At 42.9% G+C, this 24830-nt stretch overlaps 1 protein-coding gene, 1 long non-coding RNA gene and 1 pseudogene across 2 annotated transcripts in view; 2 read left to right on the top strand and 1 right to left on the bottom strand.

Moving 5' to 3' along the window:
* LOC132216069 (zinc finger protein 501-like) overlaps positions 1-22999 on the top strand; it is a 102049-nt gene extending 79050 nt beyond the window's left edge. Inside the window, exons 3-4 of the mRNA XM_059665126.1 lie at positions 16946-17019; positions 18205-22999. Of these exons, the coding sequence (XP_059521109.1) occupies positions 16946-17019; positions 18205-19887 (1757 nt within the window). The 3' untranslated portion in view covers positions 19888-22999. The remainder of the gene's footprint in view (positions 1-16945; positions 17020-18204) is intronic.
* LOC132216070 (zinc finger protein 665-like) overlaps positions 1-24830 on the top strand; it is a 140060-nt pseudogene that overhangs the window by 83957 nt on the left and 31273 nt on the right.
* On the bottom strand, positions 2249-3089 carry LOC132216167 (uncharacterized). The gene is made up of 2 exons (XR_009448715.1): positions 2969-3089; positions 2249-2726 (listed from the first exon to the last, which is right to left on the bottom strand). It is a non-coding gene; the product is annotated as an uncharacterized LOC132216167 (long non-coding RNA).

The raw sequence follows: 24830 nt of genomic DNA, 5'->3' as shown, positions 1-24830 counted from the left end.
ACTGAAGGGTCCCTGGTTTGATTCCAGTCAGGGGCACATGCCTGGGCTGTGAGCTTGATCCCCGGTGGGGGCGTGCAGGTTGTGGCTGATTAGTGATTCTCTCATCGATGTTTCTGTCTCCTTTCCTCTTTGAAATCAATAAAAATATTTTTTAAAAAAGATCTGTGTGCTGTTGTATATTATATGGATTTCACTTATATACACTTTATTATGGTATATTGGATACATTGTAAGGCACACATTTTTTGATCTATTAGAGAATTACACTATTGATTGAATCTTTTAAAATAGTTCTGATGTTTTTAAATCATATTTTCAAAGTTAATTCCCTTCCTGTGCCATCATTTTGGGATGAAAACTTTATGAGGGCATTTCAATTTGTGGTTGTGATGTTGAGGTGAAGGGAAGTACAGTAAGGGCTGTGCTGTTTGTCTAATAGGTTTTCCATAACTAACAGATATATTACAGTACCAGTGATGTGGTTGTACCAGTGATGTTGTAGTACCAATAATGTAGCCAGGATTCAGAATTGGCATGAACGTTGCATGTGGAGAGAGGACACCTTTCCCTGGCTGCACTGCTCACTGATCTCAAAAAAATTAATTCTATTTCTTTCATGTCACATTTCATGTTCATTTATGTCTTTTTCACTTTATCTTCTATGCTGCCGTTTATTTTGCAGTGATAAAATCACAGCATGTAAAGCTCTTCCTGTCCCACATCAGCCCCTCATTCCCATGTAACTCAGTAGTTTGCACTTTTACTAATGTAATGTCTGATGTCAGAATTTGGCAAATATTTAGGTCTATATTCATGAAGTAGGTAGACTACCACTCGTGTTTTTTGCTAACACCTATCTATATCCTATATATCCTATATAATAAAGTGGTAATATGCAAATTGATCCTCACACCCTCACACAAGATGGCTGCCCCCATGTGGTCAGAGATAGCTGGGCAGGCTAGTTGTGGACAATCAGGCGAGCAGGGGAGAGCAGTTGCGGGCCACCAGGCCAGCAGGGGAGGGCAGTTAGGCGGCGATCAGGTAGGCAGGCAGGCAGGCGAGTGACTAAGGTTTTTGGCCCTTTTTATATTGGTTCTTTTGTCCATGTTGACTTTGTAGTCTTCTTTGTGTGTTTTCAACAATTGCCCTGTACATGTTGACTTTTTTAATATACTAGAGGTCCCACCTCAGGACGCCTCATACGCTCTGGGCATGCTGCTGGTGCCCCACCCTGCAACACCTTGCACCCTCTGTGGATATTGCCGGTGCCCTGCAGTGCACCAGGGACACTGCCAGCACACTGTGATTCTCAGTAGACGATGCCTGCGCCCCGGGCTGTTCGGGTGGGTCGAAGGCTCGAGCGGAGCTGTAGTACCTCCTGCTGTTCGGTTCTTATGGCATGAGGGATTGACGACCATTGACATAATAGCCTTTTATTTTTAAGATATATACTAGAGCAGTGATGGCAAACCTTTTGAGCTCGGCGTGTCAGTATTTTGAAGAAAACATAACTCTGGTGCCATGTTACATATAGAAATTTTTTGATATTTGCCACCATAGTAAAAGAAAGATTTATATTTTTGATATTTATTTTATATATTTAAATGGCATTTAACAAATAAAAATCAACCAAAAAAATGAGTTTGCATGTCACCTCTGACACGCATGTCATAGGTTCGCCATCATAGTTCTAGAGAGACAGTGCACAAGTTCGTGCACAGGTGGGTTCCCTCCGGGTGGCCTGCACAGATCAGGCCGAAACCCACAGTCCAACACAGCCTGCAGCTCATACCTGCCCCTCCTGCTCATCCCAGCCCCACTGTGACAGCTGCGGGCTCACGCCACATCAGTCCCTATTGGGAGAGGCTCGTCTTGCCACAGCAGCACTTGCCAGCCATAAGCCCTATGTCTTGCACCCTCCCAAGGGATCAGGCTGAGACCGGCTCTGCGACATCTTCCAAGGGTCCTGGATTGCAACAGGGCGCAGGCCAAGGCAGGGAGAGGTGAAAAGGGCTTGGATGGGGTGACCTGTAATTTACAGAAGGGGTAACACTGAGGCCTCATTTCACAAATATACAATTTGAAAAATACCAAAAGCATGGCAGTGCTCCCGGGGATGGGGGTAGTAATTCTCACATCACTGATGGCAACCGGATTCAGTTCTCGAAGGCTAATCTGTATCAAGAGCCATATACTTGACCCAGTAATCCTATCCTAAGGAAATAATTCAAAGAAGAAAAACAAACCATTTTCAAAGACGTCTAATAGAGGCATTATTTCCTATGAAAGAAAAAGTTCAAATGCCCAACAATAACTGTGTTTAATACATGGCATACATATGAATGCAGATAAAGGCTGCTGCATGGACACTAGGTTTAAATAATGGTGTCATTATAATGTATTTTATGAATAAGAAAAAAGCACTGTGTGAAGAGAGAGAGATTTACTTTCCTATACTCTTTCATTTGGATCCCCATCCCACTCCCTGCCAACTGAGCTGACTTCCCACCATTAGCGGAACGCGATGACCCTCTGCCAGGCAATGCAGCATGCCGCACCACCAGTCCCTGGTTCAGAGGATAGTGTGTTTGGCCTGTTACTCTAGTCTTTATGCTAACCTGGTTCCAGCTTCAGGAGCACAAAACTCAAGCCTTTGGTCACTTGAGTCCTTTAAACAGCGCCAACTAGCACTCTAGCTTATTTGGACCTTAATCCTACCAGACCTGAGGCCCTGAACCTAACTGTCCCCTATAGCTGGGCTCCTGAGCATTAAAGAGAAAAAACCAACATAATATAGAAAAATAGTTACATGCAAACAAGTGGTTAGAATAAGATGGAACTTGGAGACATTGTAGAAAATAGGTCTATCTTTCATCTACCTTTCATCTAGCGCCAATATTCCACCTTTGTGTGGAAATTACCGAAAAATCGGTACAGCGGTCTGGTAGGGTTAAATGCCACCAACTCTCACTAGATTCCAAATGTTGTTTAAATTATATATCAAGAATTTAAAAAAAAAAAAAAAGAGGGAGAGAAGAAGCTTATCAGAATAAGAGCATCCTAGGAATGTTCTTAAAGGCTCTATTGCCAAACCGGTTTGGCTCAGTGGATAGAGTGTAGGCCTGCAGACTCAAGGGTCCCGGGGTTCGATTCATGTCAAGGGCGTGTACCTTGGTTGGGGGCACATCTCCACTGGGGGGCGTGCAGGAGGCAGCTGGTCGATCTCTCTCATCGATGTTTGTAACTATCCCTCTCCCTTCTTCTCTGTAGAAAATCAATAAAATATATATATTTTTTTATTTTTTTATATATTTTATCGATTTTTTACAGAGAGGAAGGGAGAGGGATAGAGAGTTAGAAACATTGATACGAGAGAAACATCGATCAGCTGCCTCCTGCACATCTCCTACTGGGGATGTGCCCGCAACCCAGGTACATGCTCTTTACCGGAATCGAACCTGGGACCTTTCAGTCCACAGGCCGACGCTCTATCCATTGAGCCAAACCGGTTCCGGCAATAAAATATATTTTTAAAAAAGAAAAGAAAATCGCAACTATAAACATAAAATCCATCTTGTCTAATGTGTCATTTAAGAGCACTTTTTCCTTACTGATTTATTTCTCTGGGAGATCTATTCATTGATGTCAATGGGAAGTTAAAGTCCCCTCCTATGATTGTATTAATTAACTTGAAAATGCTGTCCTTTCCCTCCCCCGGCCTGAGGATTTATGACCCAAGCAATCAGAAGGAGAAAGTTTCTGGTTTCACCCCCAATCTGCCCGCCTTTTGAATTCTCTGTAACTTCACTGTAAGAATGTGTTCCCAGCTTGTGAAGATCCTGGGAAAGACCCCTCCCTGGGACACCTGCAGCTGAAGGGCAGACCAGCCAGTAGCTCTAAGCACAGCCTCTGGGAGCTGGGAAACTTCTGTGTGAATTCCAGGTTCCTCCTCCCTCCTCCCTCTTTATGCTTTTGCCACAGCTGCCATTTACTCGCTAGCACCCTAATAAAGGAACAGCCCCTCTGTCTGGGGTGCCTTGTGCCATCAGAGGGCACCTGGCCCTTTCCTCCCTTTAAAGAAGTAAAAGAAACGCCCTCCCTCTGCTCCTGTCTCTTCTTTCCCCTGTGAATCCTTTCGCAGCCGCGTCCCTCCCCAGCCAAAACCCTGACAATGACGTGGGAAACTCCCCCAGGAAGGGCTGTGCTGTGGCCAGCGGTTCTCAATCTGTGGGTCGCGACCCTTTGGCGGTGGAACGACCCTTTCACCTAGGCCCGCCCCGACCCTTAGGCGTCGCCTAAGACCATCCTGCATATGAGATATTTACATTATGATGCGTCACAGTAGCAACATTACAGTTATGAGGTTGCAACGAAAACAATTGTATGGTTGGGTCACAACACGCGGAAGAGTATTTAAAGGGCCAGAAGGTTGAGAACCACTGCCATTGGATGAGGTGTACGGACCCGGGGCTGCCCCCACGCTCCTGCCCCGCCCTCCCCCCTCTGTCCCTGCACAGGCCTGGCCGCCGGGCTCGGCCCCGCCCCCATCGCGGAGCCGCTCAGCTCAGGCTCTGGCCCCGCCCACCCCGCAGGGAGGCGCATGCGCAGTTCCTTGCAGACGGAAGCGGCCGTGGAGGGGAAGGTGGCGGTTCCCCCTGAGGAGGGTGTTTGTCTTTAAAGCTGACGCTCCGTCCCCCTCCCCGCAGGGAAGGCTGAGGGCGCTGCCGGCGCTGGAGTCCTTGTTGGGGTCCCCGCCCCGGAGCCTCTCTCAGCGGTGAGTCCGGTCCCGGGAGGCTGCGCGGTGCGGGCGCCACGTTCCTTTGGGAGGAAACGGAGGCCTGGCCCGGGGTCTCTCCGCCTGTGGCTGTGGCCACCGCCTGCCGCGCGGTTTTCCCGCTCAAAACCGTTCCCGGGGCCGCCGGTGCTCCCCGCGGGGCTGAGAGTCTGGGTCAGGGGGTTCCCGCCCTCTGCGCCCCTCCCGCCGCCCGGCGCTTTCCGCCCAAAGAGCCCGGGTGGCTCCCGGCCTGGGGGTCTGCACCCCCCTCCTAGGCCCACCCCCATTTAATAAGGGGTCTGCCTGCCCGGGGAGCACAGTGTCCATGGGGGGGCTCAGGGGGAGGACGCGGTGTCCCCTGAAGAGGCGACCTGCCCGCAGGGAGGGGCTTTGTGGGCGCGGTGACTGCGGGGGGCGGGCACCCAGGCTGGGGGGTCAAGAGAGTGAGTGAGAGACAGACACGTGGGCGGGAGGAAGGGCAGCGAGGGGTCCACAGAGAGGGGCCCATAGTGGGTTTGGGGGGGACTGGACGGCGACGGTAGGAGTGAGGGGGTCACTCGGGAAAGTGCCCTGAGGAGGAAGGAAGTGGAGACACAGGGAGGAGTGGGACCCAGAGAGAGGAAGGGGGGCTGAGAGGGAGCGGGTCCTGGGGAGCAGAAGTGGGGGCCGCACAGGAGGAGGCACTTGAGACAGAGACACTGGTTCAGAGGAGAAGAGTTGGGGGAGCGAGTGCAGGGACAGAAAGGGGGGCTCAGGGGTGAGGGAGCAGAGGGAGCAGCCCTGAGTCAGCAGCTGTGGGAGCGGACAGACGGGAACAGGCAGCAGAGGGGCCGCGGGCGTGGGGAGGGGAAGACGCAGACGTGTGTGGAGATGGAGCCTCAGAGACCAGGAGAAAGAGCCCCTGAAGGGAAGTAGGTTTCAGGAGTTTCATGGTCCAGGTGTAGGACAGACAGAGAGAAACGGGGAGAAAGAGGGGAGAGGGGGACACAGGAAAGGACCACAGTGGAGAGAAAGGGAGCAGGAGACAGAGACAGATCCACAGACAGAAATACATAGTAGTGGGAGGAGGGGAACCCTAAAATCGGTGAGGTGTGAGCTGATGGGGTGTGGATGGTTAAGTTTGATACATTGTCTTCTGGCTTTATATGTTTAATTTAACAACTATGTTGTTTAAACAGATTTGAATGAGAGTTACAAATCTCCCGTTCATAAGGCTTGCAATTGTATAATTATTTGCTTCCATTTGCAACCTTTATTCACACAGAGGGAGAGACTCGTATGTTCCTGATGGGCCCCTTGTCATTTTCTGGGAAGGATGGCTAGAAGGAGGTGACCTGGGACAAGAAATGACTGAGTCTGCCCCCACATGATGCTTTATCAAGGAATATTAGACGCATGAATCTTTTTTTTGATCCAGGAATTTGGTTTTTCTATCTCTGATATTTAATTCATGTAAATGGTCATTAACTTCTGAAATCACCACTGGTGACATCTCACACTCACCTCTTATTATTGTTTTCTTAATATAACGTCGTCTCCACCTTTTTCAAGCTTTAAACCTAGAAATAATTACATTAAAAAGAAACAATCCTAATTGTTTTCGGTTTTCAATATATTGTGCGCACTTCAGATTCTGAGCGCTGCATCCTTTCTACTGTCTATCACACCTTCAGGCATTGGTTGGTACTTAGTAACATGAGGTGATCTCAGCGTATACTTGGTAAGGATGTCTATGATCTTCTTAAAAAAATATATTTTTTTGTTGATTTCAGAGAAAGGATGGGATAGGGAGAGAGATTGGAATCTCCATGATAAGAGAGAATCACTGATTACCTGCCTCCTGCACACCCCCTCCTGGGAATGGAGCCCCAAACCCTTGCATGTGCCCTTGACCAGAATTCAACCTGAGACGCTTCACTGTGCAGGCAGACACTCTCTCCCTTGAGTGAAATGGGATAGAGCACAATGTCAATGATCTCAGCAGTCAGAAGCTAGTTCTGTGAGTTGGTCCAATCTTCAGCACTTCTTTCCTTCTCTTCATGTGATTTGTTGAATTAGTGTCTGTGAGCCACAAAGGAGCTGTTCCCCTAAGTCCCTCTTGTCCATTCTCTAAAAATATTGAAGGATGGACTGGGTTGAACTGGAACTTGGTTCCCACAGAGCCCATCTATTCATGGTGAAGTCATTTGAGGAGCCTATTTCAATAGATAACTTTCCCCAAAGGCTTTAGCATGAAGATCTATGCTCCGTAATTTCCTGGGACAAGAGGGAGGAAATCTGCCTGGGAAACCTGCAGGTGTACAACTAACTGCTTCATCCCCTCCCACTACCCAGAGGTCTCAGGGGTGCTGGGTCTGATGTCTGGTACCCAGCGCTATTGAAAACAGCTCTGGGGGAGCCGCACAGGCCCCAGGAGAGAACTAGTTAAAGATGCCCTGCCATGGACCTTAGGGCAGACTTTTTCAGGGAAGGTTAGGGGTGCTGTGTTGGGTTTGCAGTTACAACTGGGCAGTATGTGCTCTCATTGCTGTAGGAGCGTATGGATATCTTTGGAAGGGCAGACACATGAAGACAGAATAAAACCCCTCACTGTGTGGTCTCCATGTAGGAGCTCATTGTTCCTCACTCTCTCCTGTGACCCAGGACAGGAGGGTGTGGCCTTTTCCTCATTTCCAGGTCCTCCTGACTGTGAGTGTGAGGGGAGCTGACTAACAGGCTGTGGGGACGCCTTTGAAGGCACATTCTGTGACTCAACATACTGTCTCCTGAGGAAACAACCCAGACCCCCGATCAGGACCAAAACCCAATGGCTGCTTCTCAGGTAAAAGAGTGGTCCTGTCTCAGAGGCTATGTTTGCCTTTCCTTGAATATTTGTTGATATATTTCTCTTTCTCTCCCTATGCCTGTGTCCCCTCTGCTGCCCTTGTTACAGAATGTCCTCTTACTCACAGTGGGCTTACTCTGTGCTGCTTCTCCCTCTGCTCAGTCCTCCCTAAACCCCCCTTTCTGTGCCTGCACTTGCTCCCCCCAATTTATCTCCTCTGAACCAGTCTCCCTGTCTGAAGTGCCTGCCCCTTTGTTGCCTGCACTTGGGTTCACCAGGACCCATCTCTCTTTCAGCCCCCCTTCATCTCTCTGGGCTCCGTCCTCTCCTCCATATTTCTCTACTTCTGATGTTCTTGCCTTTCTTGGTTGTTTTCCTTTTCTTATTTCTTTCCTTTTTTCTTATGATAGCCAGTGAAAGCAGTTTCTATATTTCCCTCTCTTTTTTTCTTCTCAATTTTAAAAAATATATATTTTATTGATTTTTTACAGAGAGAAGGAGAGAGGGCTATAGAGTTAGAAACATCAATGAGAGAGTTCAATCAGCTGCCTCCTGCACACTCCCGTTGGGTATGTGCCCGCAACCCAGGTACGTGCCCTTGGCCGGAATCAAACCTGGGACCTTTGAGTCCGCAGGCCGACGCTCTATCCACTGAGCCAAACGGGTTAGGGCTCCCTCTCTCTTTTTTTAATATGTTTTTATTGATTTCAGAATTGGAAGGAAAGGGAGAGAGAGAGAGAGAGAGAGAGAGAGAGAGAGAGAGAGAGAGAGAGAGAAAGAGAAACATCAGTGAGCAGAGTGAATCTTTGATTAGCTGCCTCCTGCACATCCTCCACTGGGGATCCAGTCAAACCTGGAGTGTGTCCTGACCAGGAATGCAGCCTTGCCCTCCTGGTTCATAGGTCAACCCTCTACTTCTGAACCACTCTGGCCGGGATATACCTCTCTCCTTTTTCCCAGAGCCTTCTCTGCCTTCATTTTTTGCAGCCTCCACAAGGTAAGGAAGCATTCCCACCTTTAATTAATGACTCTCAACTATTAAAAACATCCCTTTTATGACAGATCCACCTGGGAAGGCATCCATGTCTAACATCCCTATTGGGATGGGGTCAGAGGCTCTTGTGTCTTGAAGAAGGGAAAGGTAGGTTTTAGGCTCAAGTGGCTGCAGCATCAGCTTTTTATCAGGGGTAAGAAAATGTACATTTTACTGCTCAGAATAGCTCACAAAGTTCTAAGAAGAGTAAATAAAAGAGACTCACTCACTAGATTAGTACGAAAGACTTGGTAGATAAATATACTATTAGCTTGCAGAACAGAAGAGGTACACATGCATTGACACGTGCAAAAATTAATGTTTGTTTTTGATTATTTCCTCATAATTATTTATTTATTGATAAATTTTTGCCAGTAATGTCAACAGTGGTGACCTGCCCTTCCACGTGCCTCAGTCAACTGAGGCCCATTGTCTCACTCTACCTCAGGGGTCCTCAAACTACGGCCCGCGGGCCACATCGGCCGGAGGAAAACATTTATCCACATTTATCCAGCCTGCCAAGTGTTTTTGCCACCGCCGCCTGTCCTGCTTAGCAGCCGACACGTTCCGGGCCCGCAGTGCGCATGTGTGGAATGTCTGAGGGACAGTGAACTGGCCCCCTGTTTAAAAAGTTTGACGACCTCTGCTCTACCTGATGTTCACGTGGCAGAGGTGCTACACTCACTCACCGCAGAGTTAATAGTCCCCCTTTCTCCGTAAGAAGGGTTAGTAGGGGTTTAATCAAAGTTGTGCAAAGACCATCACTTCACATCTGGAAATGTCCCTCTTAGTTTGTGTTTCCTTTTGAAAATGAAGGACTTAACGTTTATTTCCTATAGATCATTGGCTTTTTCATGGGAGCTTAATATAATCAGGCCTTGATTATTTAAATTTTCATTATATTTTATACTCATGTAACGGACATAGTGTACATGATCACTTTTTGTATTTTCTAGAAAGTTTCCAAGAATGTTATTATTAATGTGTGTTCAGTTACATTAAATTTCTACAACATAGCTCTGCACTGATGACACATAAAAATTTTGAATGAAATTTAGTAGTAAGAAAAATTAGTTCCACCAGGCTGGTGTGGATCAGTGGTGGAGGTTTTGATTCCTTGTCCAGGGCAAGTAGGTCCTGGGTGCCCGTGGTAGGCAGCCAATCCATGTATCTCTCTGTCTCTTTCACATTTCTCTCTCTCTCTTTCTCTCTTTCTCTCTCTCTCTCTCTCTCTCTCTCTCTCTCTCTCTCTCTCTCCCCCACACACACCCTTTCTCTAACCTTCCTTCCTCCCCTCCTTGTCTTTCCCTTTCCTGGCTCTACCTCCCTGCCTTCCACTTTTGAAAAGTCAATGCTAAAAATCTCCTCAGGTACGGATTTACAACCACAAAAAGGAAATAATAAGTCTAACTTGTTTTGTATCCTTGTTTCTCTCATTGTGTTTATAAAATACAAAGGGGAACATACACAAATGGATTCATGAGATTTACAGAATCACTAAACCATCTTGATTTCATAGTTGTGAAGTGTATGTCTCTATGTTTAAACGGTTAACATGATTTCAGCTATTTTTTCTTTTTCTTTTTTTAAGAACATTTTTATGGATTTCAGACAGGAAGGAGAGGTAGAGAGAGTGAGAAACATTAGTGATGAGACAATTATTGATCGGCTGCCTCCTGCACAGCCCACACTGGCATTGAGTCCAGACTGGGAATCAAATCTGACCTCTTGGTTCATGGGTCAGCACTGAACCGCTGGACCAGGCAGAATAATCTTATTCTAAGATTACTCATGTGAAATTTTCCACTAAGATTATGGTTCATATGTGTCCTATTTCATACAACTGTAAATTCCATTAACGACCATTTTAGTTCTAAGTTTGGTATGAATTTTTTCTTCTGTTTTCTTTTTTTTGTGTATTCAGAAGTATGACACCTGATACGGAAACATTGACATCAAAGTAAAAAGTGAGCTTGTTACACATGTGGAAACACAGGCCCCATCTGAGAATCTGGATCAGAATCTGTGTCTTCATAGGAGTTCATTTCATAGTGGTTGCTTTACACTTGAGAAGAAGTCGATATACTTCCAACCCACCATCACATTTACAGCTGAGAAATATACACCACTGACCCTGAACGATGCAAACAAGCACTTAAAAAATCCATATGCCTGTGTCCATTTCTTAATTTTTTAAAATATATTTTTTTTATTTCAGAGAGGATGGGAGAGAGAAAGAGAGAGAGAGAGAGAAACATCAGTGATGAGAGAGAATCATTGATCGGCTGCCTCCTGTACAACCCCTAGTGGGGATCCAGCACGGAACTGAGGCATGTGTCCTTGACTGGAATTGAACCTGCAACTCTTCAGTCTGCAGGCTGACACTCTATCCACTGAGCCAAACCAGCTAGGCCTATGTCTTAATTTTAAAGTTTATTTTCTTATAAAGAAAAGTCTGTACTGTGGATCTGTGTACATGTGGGAGGAGTGGAACCCTGATCTCGGTGAGGGGTGAGCTGATGGGATGTGGATGGTTAAGTTTGATACATTGGCTTCTGGCTGTATATGTGTACATGTGTCATCCTCATTTGTCAGTGTCAGAAAACAGAGAATGTTACTGATCAAAGTGATCTCAAAGTACACACAAAGATCACCCAAAGTGATCTTATTGGGTGATTCAGGATACTCCCCTAGGACCCAGCCTCTTCTCCTAACACTGCTTTCATGTTGGGTGGCATTATGAACTCCACTGCTGACCTCTTGGTAAACGTGTCTTTTATTTCAGGGACCGTTGACCTTCAGGGATGTGGCCATAGATTTCTCTCAGGAGGAGTGGGAATGTCTGGACCCAGCTCAGCGGAAATTGTACCTGGACGTGATGTTGGAGAACTACAGCAATCTGGCTTCCCTGGGTGAGGCTGACTTGCTTCCGGAGTTGCTACTCCACCTCTAGGGTTTTATTTCCTTTACTAGGGACCCGGTGCACGAAATTCGTGCACTGGGTGTGTGTGGGGGGGGTGTCCCTCAGCCCAGCCTGCCCCCTCTCACATACTGGGAGGCCTCAGGCGTTGACCCCCATCACCCTCCAATCGCAGGATCGGCCCCTTGCCCAGGCCTGACGCCTCTGGCTGAGGCGTCCGGCTCGGGCAGCGGGGACCCGCAGCTGCAGCGGCCCCGCGATCGTGGGCTCCGCTTTAGGCCCAGGCAAGGGACCCCTAGCTCCCGGGACTGCCAGCTTCGACCGTGCCCAGCTCCCATCGCTGGCTCCACCCCTACTTCCTGCTATCACTGGCCAGGGCGGCAAAGGCGCCTGATTCTCTGATCATGGCTGGGGGGCAGGGCAAAGGCGGCCCCAGGACCGTCTTTGTCCTGCTCCCCAGCTCTTAGCTCCCCCCTGGGTTTCCGATCACTGTCAGTGGCAGGGGGCTTCTTCCTGCTTTCCCTTTTGCCTCCCTGCATTGTGCCTACATATGCAAATTAACCGCCATCTTGTTGGCAGTTAACTGCCAATCATAGTTGGCAGTTAATTTGCATATAGCCCTGATTAGCCAATGAAAAGGGTATCGTTGTACGCCAATTACCATTTTTCTCTTTTATTAGTGTAGATTATATTAACATCTCTGAGGGGCTTCTGCTTTCTATGGTAGATTTTTGCTCTCCAGGAAGAAATTGAGCCCTAGCTGGTTTGTCTCAGCGGATAGGCTCAGTTGCCTGCAGACTGAATGGTCCCAGGTTAGATTCAGGTCCAGGGCCAATGCCCAGATTGCTGACTGGCTCCCCAATAGGGGGTGTGCAGGAGGCTACAGATCAGTGATTCTCTCTCATCATTGATGTTTCTCTCTCTCCCTCTCCCTTCCTCTCTGAAAGCAAGAAAAATACATTTTTTTAAAAGGAACAAATTGGGGTTTTTTTTTATGTAGAAAAGAAAGGCTTTGTTATATGAATTAGGAACTCAATATTTGTACACTTCACATGTTGTCTACATGAAAGTACTATCAGAAAATAATGCTTTCGAATATCATTTGGTAAAATATTTTAATATTCTGTCATGTCTTCTGGCCAGGGGACAAACTGGATTTGAAATGGGAAAGCTTCTATCAAAATTCACACTCTATTTCTTTTATCTTTTGATTTTTTAAAATTTTGTTGAATTCAGAGAGGAAAGGAGAATTAGAGAGAGAGAGATAGAAACTTCAGCTGGGCATTAATTGATTTATTTGTATGTGCCCGGCACAGAGATCAAACTGTAGCTGGACAAGCGGAATGAAGTTAACTAGAAGAGGACATTCTGCCAACAAAGGACGGGAGCCTTCAAGCGGGCCACGTCAGAACCAAGTCTTGCAAGCAAGACTTACTGTTCAGAGGCAGAACTTTCCTTGAGGTGATAAATAGTCCATAAGGGTGTGGAAAGTTCAAGGGAGGGCGCACTGCTGCAGTTGGAAAGAGTCTTTGTATAACATAGGAAATTAATAGTATAATGTATAACTTAGCTCAGTTGATCTCATAAGCAAGCTTGTTAATCATTGTCACTTGCTGTACTCCATTGTTATTTGCTGTACTCCCTGAATAAAAGCCATGAGGGCTTTGGGGGCTTTTGCTACTTGCCTGACTAGCAATAGCCCTCTGCTTCTCTAAACTTAATTCTGCACGCCAAGCTCATCTCAGCGTCTCCGTTCACAAAGAACATCAATACAAACCTACAACTTTATTATATCGGTACAATCCTCTAAGCAACTGGGCTACCTTTGCAGGCAGATTGGATTCTTTCACTTACTTCTATGTATCTAGGTTTCTCTCATGTCTTTCCATGGCTTGATGTATTATTTCTTTATAGTAGTGAATAAGACTTCATTGTGTGTCCTTCAGTATATTTATCCATTCACTTGTTGACGGACCTCTGCATTGGTTCCAATTTTTGTAAATTATGAATAAGCAGCCCCTTGTAGGGTTTTGTGTAGATAAAAGGCTTAAGTCTTTGGTTTAAGACTAAGGAGCCCAATTACTGAGTGTATATTCAGTTTTATTAAAACCTCCAGAGCATCTCTTCAAGGGGCTGTAGCATTTGGCGTTTTCAGCAGCAGTGATTGGAGTTCCCGTTGTTCCACATCACAAAGGCCTTCGGTGGGGTCAATGTTCTGGATTTTATGACCTGTTCCATGGTGGTTTACTGTTGCTTGTCTGTGTTCTCTGTTACTTCTCATGGTTATAATGTGCATTTCCTTAGTGTCATAAGACGTACAGGATCTTGCCACACTGATTTTCTATGTGTATATATTTTGTAGTGCTGTGCGTTAAGGTGTTTGGCCCTTTTCACGTTGGTTGTTTTGTCCATGTTGAGTTTGAAGTCTTCCTTGTGTGTTTAGCATAATTGTCCTGTACATGTTGACTTTTTTATTTAAATAGATATATTAATGTCAGAGAGAAAGAGAGAGGAAGAGGGAGATAGAAACATCAGTGATGAGAGAGAATCATCGATCAGCTGCCTCCCGCACGCCCCCTACTTCGGATCGAGCCCGCAACTTGGTATTGTTCCCTGACCAGGAATTGAACTATGATTTTCTGGCTCACAGGTGGATGATCAACTGCTGAGCCATGCCAGCTGGGCCGTGTTGACTGTAACAAAATATTTTCTCAGCCTGTGGCTGCTTCTTTTTTTTTCTGTTGAGATTGCCATATTTATTGTTCTTGTTTTTTTCTTTAATGTTTGAGTTGATACATTGGATGTTTCCGTTTTAATACAATGGATTTGAAATACAAACTTGGTTATGTATTTTCCTTTCAAAAATGTGAGAGGTATGAAATTAATGTAGTTTTATATTCAATAACATGGAAGTTATATTTGCAGCTATTGTGTCATTTCTGGAATAAACACATAGTGAGTCTTGTCTTGAAGGACATGAGTTGAGATATAAATTTTGTCTCCTTACATGTCAAGTCAAATGAAGTCATTTAATTGATTTTAAACTAGGGGCCTGGTGCACAAAGTCATGCAGGGGTGTGACCCCTTGCCCTGGCTGGCCATCGCTGTATCGCCCAGTCCCAATCAGGGCCAGTGGGCTCGGGGGAGGGGTTGCGGGAGGTTGGGTGGCTGTGGGAGTTTGGCTGTAGGAGCTCACTGACTGCGTTGTGTCTGTCCCCTTGTGGTCAGTGTGTGTCATAGTGATAGGTCGAGCTGTCGACTAGTCATAATGGTTGCTTAGGCTTTTATATATATATAGATATAGATGGTACAGCATCATTATAAAAATAGTCCTTTTTTTCCAGTCCAGTATCTTTACTGTTGCAAATAGTGCTGCAGTGGATATATGTGTGGGTATATCTTTTTGAATTTGTGTTCTCTGTATAAATCCCCAGAAATGGAATCATTGTGTTACCTGACAGTTGTTTGCAAATATTGGAAAACCCTCCATCATGTTTTGTTAGTGGCTGCACAAATGTGTTTATAATCCTGCTGAGAGTGCATGAATGTTCTCATTTCTCCACTTCATTGGTAATACTTGTTTTTTTGATTTATGGATGATTGGCATCCTGTTAGGTATTTGGTGGTATTTCATGGTGGTGTCCATTTGCATTTCTCTGATGATGAATGAGTTGAACATCATTTAATATGTCTATTGGGAATCTTTATATCCTGTTTGGGAAATGTCTATTCAGGTCCTCTGCCCATTATTCAATCATATTGACTTTTGGAACATCGATGAAGAGAGAGAATCATCAATTGGCTGCCTCTTGCATGATCAGGATCGAGCCTTCAACCCAGGCCTGTGCTCTGACGTGGAACCAAACCATGACCATCTATCTAGTTCAGTGATGGCGAACCCTTTGAGCTCGGCGTGTCAGCATTTTGAAAAACCCTAACTTAACTCTGGTGCCGTGTTACATATAGAAATTTTTTGATATTTGCAACCATAGTAAAACAAAGACTTATATTTTTGATATTTATTTTATATATTTAAATGCCATTTAACAAAGAAAAATCAACCAAAAAAATGAGTTTGCGTGTCACGTCTGACACGTGTGTCATAGGTTCGCCATCACTGATCTAGTTCCTAGATCGAAGCTCAACCACTGAGCCACTGCTGCCAGGCAAATTCTTTGATGTTTTAAGTTGTACATATATTTCACTAATGATTCTACTGTATTTTTTAATTCTGGTACTATATTTTTCAATTTCCCCTTTGGTGTGATGTTTATAAAATACTTTCTCATTCTAGTTTTACTTTGGTTATATAATATTTTGGTGACATTATTTAGTTGTCTTTTTTTTTTTACTTTTGGGCTTTAAGATATTTCGTTCCATTCTTTTTCAGGTAATTAATATATTTCCATTAATGTAGTGCCAGTTTGATGACATTTATTTTGTTTTCTTTTTTTTTTTTTTTAATATATTTTATTGATTTTTTACAGAGAGGAAGGGAGAGAGATAGAGAGTTAGAAACATCGATGAGAGAGAAACATCGATCAGCTGCCTCCTGCACATCCCCTACTGGGGATACGCCTGCAACCCAGGTACATGCCCTTGACCGGAATCGAACCTGGGACCCCTCAGTCCGCAGGCCGACGCTCTATCCACTGAGCCAAACCGGTTTCGGCTATTTTGTTTTCTTGATGGTACACTTTTTCTGTTTTTGGAATGACGTGATATCTTTTGTTAAGACTCCAGTATTGTACAGTAGCAGACTTTTGATCATGGTTTCTGTAGGAGAAAACAAATGATAATCATCTGTGGAAGAAATTTTTTCGGTCCACACTATTTTCAGGATTTGTATTCTTGGTTCAGTTGTCTTTTTAATTTCCCTGTTGAAATGTTCTCTGTTTCTTTCTCAGACCCACGGTATCTTTTCAGGCTTCATATACATCTTCAGTACCGCAGTCTTTGTGGTACTTGAACCCTTTCTCATTATTTCTTTGTAGCAGCCACTACAGGGCACTCACCGTGTACTGCCATTCTGTTCTCACTCTGTGTCATGCACAACAGACACATGTTCTTCAAGGTGCTTCAAAACAGGGAGATCACTGAACACGCATTTCCCTCATCTCTCTTTCCCTCCAGCGAAGAAACTGGGAATTGGCAGTGTTTTTATAATATTGCCATTTTGTTTCAAGGTGTTTGAGCAGATATCATTGGTAAATGTAAGCAATTCTTTGTTCCTCTTTGATGTGAGTTTTCTTCATTGTACCTGTCTTGAGCTTTGTTTGAATTCTTCACTTGCTCTTGTAGTACTCCAAAATGTCATTCGGTCAATACTTGCTGGTAAGTTCAAAGTGCACTCACCTGATTGTCAAAACCTAAATATTTCTTTTCTTTCAGCTCTTTCATGTAAAGGTAACCATGCCTTTATGCCAAAGCCCGGAATACAAGATTTATTCTCTGAAATAATACTGGTAAGATATAAAAGGTGTTGCTTTGACAATGTATTCTTATAATGAAAGCCTTTGAATTTGAGGAAGAGTGTGATGATAACAGAAGATATTAATATAAAAAGAACTAATCTGAAATAGTCCAATATAATAAAAGCGTAATCTAAGTGTCCGACCAATCCATCGACCATTTGGTCGACCCTTCAACCAGTCACTCTGACGCGCACTAACCACCAGGGGCAGATGTTCCGACCAGTAGATTAGCTTGCTACTGTGGTCCGGCTGTACTGGGCGAGAAGGCTGGACACGCCCTGGAGAAACACACTGATCTACCAATGGTACCTCCCTGGCTGCGGTCCTTCCCTGTCTAGCTAGCCCCCATCCATCCCAATCGGGACTGTGCTATCACCCTCCAGTCCATGGGACCCCACCCTGGCATGATATCATGCACCGGGCCTCTAATTATTATACTTAAATTCTTGTTACCTAACAAGGTCACGTGTATTAAGGCATTTGAGAAACCTCCCAATTTTAAGTCAGTTATTTTGGGAGATCTGTGTGTTTATGCACATGAGGGTCGAAAACGACTTTTTACTGTTAGGCATTTTGGAAAGAAAATCTGGATAAACTAGGAATTCACATAGTCTGTAGAGTAAATAATCATTTGAATTGTTTAAAATGTAGGGTGAAATTAAACTTTCAATCATTTCTAAAATGTATAGATTTATAATATGCCTATAAAATTAACATGTGCTCTATTTGGCAATCTTTTATGATTTTTTTATTAAAAAGTATATTTTTATTCATTTCAGAGTGTAAGGGAGACAAAGAGGGAGAGGAAAACATCAATGCTAGAGAGAATCATTCCTTGGTTGCCTCCTGCATGCCTCCCATGGGGGACCGATTCTGAAATCAGGGCATGTGTCCTCACTGGAAATGGAACCATGATCTTCTTGTTGAGATGTCGAAGCTCAACAACTAAGACATCCTGGCTTGGCATTTTGGCAGTCTTTTCAAAAAGGATTCATCCTTCCTCTGACAATGTTTTGTACTTATTTTTTTTGTCTGTAAGTTTAATATATTAGGAAAGCTTTTTTTATACAACTATCTTGGTTTAATACCTAACAAAATGGTATTATGGAACAAGTGTACATGTTTAATGAAATTATAACTGTGGCTAAAGGCCTTTCTATCTCCCATTATCACCAGAGTACACATAATGGAGATAGCAGTTATCAATGGATTGAACATTGGAAAAAGTTTAAGCAAGAATCATATATTAATCATCGGACGAGGGAACTTGCGGAGGACCATTATAAAAGCGGAAGATTCTTTGACCGAATGTCTAATCACAATATATGTCAGGTTATTCCTATCGCAGAGAAGACACGCAAAGAAAGTAAATGTGTCAGGTCTTTTCAGCAGTCTTCAAATTACACTGAAGAAGAGAATATTCATGCTAGAGAGGAGGCTTACAAATGGAATCCATGTGGGAGAGTCTTCAGTCAAATATTCAATCTAAATAAAATGAAAAAAATCCATAATGGAGAAAAACCTTATAAATGTAAAGATTCTGGTAAAAGATCGAATTGGCCTTCAGGCTGTACGCTAAATCAGAGAATTCGTACTGGAGAGAAGCCTTACAAATGTAAAGCATGTGGCAAAGCCTTTAGATGTCATTCATCTCTTATTGTTCATAAGGGAAGAATTCATACTATAGCAAAATTTTACAAACTCAGGGAAGATGGAAAAGGCTTTAGTCAATCCTCAAGACATAATCAACATCATAGAAATCATAGAGAAGAAATGACTTACAAATGTTCAGAATGTGGGAAAGCCTTTAGTTGGCCCTCAAACCTTATGACTCATCAGAGAGTTCATACTGGACAGAAGCCTTATAAATGTAGCAAATATGGCAAAGCCTTTATCAATTCCTTTTACCTTAGTCGTCAGAAGGTTCATTCTGGAGAGAAGTCTTATAAATGTAGAGAATGTGGCAAAGCCTTTAGCCGGTCCTCACACCTTACTTATCATCAGAGAGTTCATACTGGAGAGAAGCCTTATAAATGTAAAGTATGTGGCAAAGCCTTTCGCTGGCCCTCAAACCTTATTGGGCATCAGAGAGTTCATACTGGAGAGAAGCCTTATAAATGTAGAGAATGTGGCAAAGCCTTTACATCTTCCTCTTCCCTTAATCTACATCAGAGAGTTCATACTGGAGAGAAGCCTTATAAATGTAGAGAATGTGGCAAAGCTTTTAGCTGGCCCTCCTCCTATAATCTACATCAGAGAGTTCATACTGGAGAGAAGCCTTATAAATGTAGAGAATGTGGCAAAACCTTCAGTGATTCCTCAAAACTTACTCGTCATCATAAAATTCATACTGCAGATAAGGTTTATAAATGTAGCGCATGTGGCAAAGCCTTTAGCCAGTTCTCACGCCTTAAAAATCATCAGAGAGTTCATTCTAGAGAGAAGCCTTTTAAATGTAGAGAATGTGGCAAAGCCTTTAGTTGGTTCTCACACCTTAAAAATCATCAGAGAGTTCATTCTGGAGAGAAGCCTTATGAATGTAAAGTGTGTGGCAAAAGCTTTAGCTACTCCTCAGATCTTAATCGTCATCAGCGTATTCATACTGGAGAGAAGCCTTCTAAATGTAGAGAATGTGGCAAAGCCTTTAGCCAGTACTCATCACGTACTAATCACCAAAAAATTCACCCTGGAGAGAAACCTTATAAATGTAGAGAATGTGGCAAAGCCTTTAGCCACTTGTCAACCCTTACTAATCATCAGAAAGTTCACACTGGAGAGAAACCTTATGAATGTAGAGAATGTGGCAAATCCTTTGTCACCTCCTCAGGCCTTACTAGGCATCAGAGAGTTCACACTTGAGAGAAGGTTTATAAATGTAGAGGATATAACAGCCTTTCATCAGTGTTCCTGCCTTACTGCACAGCAGAATTCATACTTGAGAGAAGAGTTACAGATGTGAGGAGTGTCCTAAGTCCTTTACCAGCTATGAGAACTTACTGAACATCACAGAATGGATACTGGCAAGAAGCCTTACAAATGTGAAAAACATAGAAAAGCCTTTAAAAGGCATTCGTGTCTTGCTGTACCTGAGAGACCTCATAGTAAAGACAGTCCTTACAAATGTAGAGTTTGGCTGCAGACTTTACACATAGCTCACAATTTACTGAACATCAGAGATTTTATAGTGGAGGAAAGCCTTACACTAGAAAACTAAGAAAGCCTTTAGCCTGTGGTCTACCCTACTTGACATTTCAGGAATCATTATAAAGAGAAACAGCATTAACGAAGTTTTCATCTAAGGATTTAAGCTTCAATGGTTGAAGCTACATTAAGAACGATAAAATGAGGTCTTACAAATTATCAGGCATATGTCAAACCCTAGAGAGAAGGTAGGGAAGGGTGGGGGTAAGGGTGAAAGATCAACCAAAGGACTTGTATGCATGCATATAAGCCTAACTAATGGACACAGACAACAGGGGGGTGAGGGCACGAGTTGGGGAGGTCAGGGTGGTTATGTTGGGATAAGGACACATACGTAATACCGTAATAAAAAATTAATTAAAAATATATATATACTTTATAAAACTCCAAGGGATTTATGCCTTAAGATGTAAAAACTTTATCCAAGTATGTAATTGATTATGAATTTTAAAGTATCACTAAATTGGCTACTAGATAGGTAGCCAAAATGCCTTTCAGATATTGCTCTAAACCAAAATGTTTATTATACAGTGTACTCCAAACTTTAAATGTAGTTAGGTAATGTTTGTATACTTGAATATATCAAAAGAATTGATGTTTCCAGATGTACAATTACTTAGAATGTTATCTCATTTATTTTGAAGTCTTTTGAGAAGGAAATATTAATGTGATTCTACTCCCATATCACTTGATGCTGCTGTGTTTTATTCCTGGTGTATGTGTGAAATCATGGGATTGATTGTTTCTGTCCTAAAGATCTGTTTGCTGTTGTACATTATATGGACTTCACTTGTGTACACTTTCCCATGGAATATTGGGTACATTGTAAGGCGCACTATTTTCTTCTATTAGAGAATAATTCTTGAATAATCTTTTAAAATAGTTCTCGAGTTTTGTAAATGATGTCATCAAAGTTACTTCCTTTTCTGTGCCAATGTGTTCAACTGAAAAGTTTTTGAGGGTGTTCAATTTGTGGTTGTCACATTTAGGTGACCAGAGCTACCTTCAGGACAGTGCTGACTGTGTAATAGATTTTCCATAATTAAGAGGAATATTGCAATACCAGTGACGTTGTTGTACCCAAGATTCAGAATCGGCATGAACTCTGCTGGTGGAGAGAGGACACCTTTACCAGGCTGCAGTGCTGGCTGAACTCAGGAAAAATAATTTTATTTCTTTCATTTCCTATTTCCTGTTCCTTTCTGATTTTTCACCTTGTCTTCTAAGCTGCCATTCCTTTTGCAGTGCTATAACCACAGCATGTAAAGTTCTTCCTGTCCCACATCAGCCTGTCAAGCCCTGTGTAGATTCTGCTCAATAGTTTCGAATTTATAATGCAATGATTGACATCACAATTTGACGAATATTTTGCTTTATATTCATGAAGAAAGTAGCCCACCATTCAGGTTCTCATGCTGATACCTATATTTTTAATACTAATATTAACTTTTGGAATACCACAAATTGGCATCTGTGTACTTAGTAATTGGGATGATTTCTCTTGTCCTGATTTTCATTGGAAACTTTGAGAATTTCTCATTGTTGTCCTGTTAACTTCTTCATTGGGATGGAATTAACCCATATTAAACAGGTTTTATTCTCACTTTTTTCATATATATATTTTTTTATTGATTTTAGAGAGGAAGGGAGATAGAAACATCAATAATGAGAGAGAATCTATTCTCACTTTCCTGAATGTAGGTTAATGTTGGTTATTCTTTCTAGAGGAACCCCAGAGACCATGGCAGCTTTGTAGGTGAAACCTTTTATTAATTTGGATGGAAGTTATTTTTTATATTCACAGCCTGACCAGAGGTATGTCCATTGCCATTAGCTGTCCCTGGAGTGTTTTCCAAACCATCACTGTAAGTTACAGGGACAGTAGGATAGCAGAGATTAAAATGAAAGCCACACATTTATTCTGTGTCCAGTGCTGAATTTGTACAAGTTTGTAAACATCAGTTCCTAAGCATGTGCCACCCAAAGGACTGAAAAAATGATTGCAGAGACAAGATGTTCAGTATTCTACTCTGCTTTCTGGCATACTCATGGAGCATTCCTATGTATATGTGTCTCCTGATATTTTGTGACTGGGACTCATCTGGACCAGGGGCTTTATGAATTTGTTCTGTTAATTGACATACTATGGGATCCAGACCTTTCAAAGACTTCAATCCCATCTAGACAATATTTCCATTTTCTGGTACAGTAGTGAGGAATGTTGAGGTGTATTGATACCAAATACACATAAGATATTTTTTTTCTCATGTGGCCATTAGGAAAATAGATGAAGCAGACACTGCCCCTTGAGTTAGCAGAAATCTGTCTTCGTTTTGTTCAGAATGCATATTCTACTGCTTTGGGGTGAAAAGTTATAAGTCAGAGGTTTCAATCGTTTTATCTGATGGCACACTTGAACTAATTACTGAAGTTCAGTGGTTCACCAAAATAAATATATTCCCAGTCTTCCAAAAAAAAATGTCTGATTTTGACCCATGCACACCACACAGCTATTACTGTGTTGGCTGTTGTCACTTATTTTATTCGACAATCTATGGGTAATATAGTCTGTGCTATTGACTAAACAGTCACTGCTGTTTGTTTTAAAAATTCTTGCAGCACACCAGTTTGCGCGTGTGACACTCCGGTTGATAATCTCTGGGGTAAACATATAAAATCCCGTGGCAGGCGGGGAGAGGTCACGGGGGGAGGGGAGGGAGGAGACATATGTAATACTTGAAACAATAAAGAATGTACATAAAACATAAAATCTGTCTTGTCTAATGATTCCTTTAAGACCACTTTTCCTTATTGATTTATTTGTCTAGGAGATCTATCCATTGATTTCCATGGGAAGTTAAAGTCCCCTCCTATGATTGAATTAATTAATTTCAAATGCCAATAGCTAATATACCTATCAATAATCATGTACAATATAAATATTTTAACTGCTTCAGCCAGAATACACAGGGTAGCTGAATGGATAGGAGAACAAGACCCTTAACATATGCTGTTCACATGAGGCAAAGGCTGTTTCTCCTATCAGTGTCTCCCCCGCCCCCCCACATTGGTTCCTGCGCATTTGTGCACATTAATACATCAGTACACATGTCTCTTATTTCCTGGTTTGTATAGAGCTGCCAGGGCATCCATCCAGGTGGGGCCCCTAAGCAATTTTTACCGACCAACCTGGATGATAGTCCAGAGCAGCCGTGGGCAAACTAAAGCCCGCGGGCTGGATCCAACCCGTTTGAAATGAATTAAACTAAAAAAAAAAAAAAAAAGACCATACCCTTTTATGTAATGATGTTTACTTTGAATTTATATTAGTTCACACAAACACTCCATCCATGCTTTTGTTCCGGCCCTCCGGTCCAGTTTAAGAACCCATTGTGGCCCTCGAGTCAAAAAGTTTGCCCACCCCTGGTCCAGAGCCTACTTGCAGTCTCTAGTCCCTGTGTGAATAGACACCCCTTCTCAACGTGATCACCTCACCAAAGCCTGTGGCTGAGTTCCACGTTACTGTCTCATGCAGGGATGTGTAGTAAGGATATTAATTCATTATGTGAACATAAAAGCAAACAGTAAAACTAGCTCTCAAATGTTTACTAGCATCATTTAAACCCAAAATAATTTTAAACTTGAAATACACAAGGTAATATTCATTATTCTCTTTACTGTAGAAATTCCTAAGATGGTGCTCGTCGATTTTGCATCAACCAGATTGCATCTGTATGTGCCACAGACATTTCTAAAAGCTTATTTCCAATACAGGGCCTCTTGGTTTTCTCAGAAATAATAGGAGTTTTGAAAAATTTTAAGTATTTTTATTTTACTATGTTAAGGTTTTATATTTATATATTAACTTTTAAAAATTTTTTTTATTGAATGCAGAGAGGAAGGGAGAGAGAGAGAGACAGAAACATCAATGGTGAGAGAGAATCATGGGTTCCCTGGCTCCTGCATACCTCACACTGGGGATGGAGCCATCAAGCTAGGCATGTGCCCTGACCAGAGATGGAACTCTGACTTCCTTGTTCATAGTTCTATGCTCAACCACTGAGTCTAGCCTTTTAGGCTGGTTTTATTTTTTTAAATAAATGTTTATGCTGAGATAGATGGAAAGTTTTGAAGATACATTGCTATTGGACAAAACAAAAAAGGAAAAACGGAAACTCCTAGGACTCGGCTTACTTCCACTCATATGTATGTACTCACTACACAGTGTCCTGCTATTTGTCTATAGGTGAAATCTTTTTCAATGAAACATACTTCATATTAGAGGCTCACTAACACATATTGTGGTAAAAATTATTGTGGGTATAAAGGGAGATGTAATTATTGGGTATTTGATCGATGGTTTTACTTCTCTTTTAGGCTTACATTACAGAGAATGTACCACCATACAAACTGTTGCAGAAGTAATGATTCCTTTGTTGTTGTTTATTTTTGACCCCTGGATGTGCCCCAATCTGGGCTCCAACCCGCAATCCTGGCACATTGGGATGGCCCTCCAGCCAGCAAAGTTACTCCTTGGCCAGGACAACATTAATGAATCTTTTTGTTGTTTTGAATCCTCACCTGAGGCTGTTTTTCCATTG

The sequence above is a fragment of the Myotis daubentonii genome, chromosome 15 (assembly GCF_963259705.1).
Source record: "Myotis daubentonii chromosome 15, mMyoDau2.1, whole genome shotgun sequence".
Classification (NCBI taxonomy): Eukaryota; Metazoa; Chordata; class Mammalia; order Chiroptera; family Vespertilionidae; genus Myotis; species Myotis daubentonii.
The sequence above is the reverse complement of the archived record's forward strand: the minus strand, read 5'-3'. Positions and strand labels throughout refer to the sequence as shown.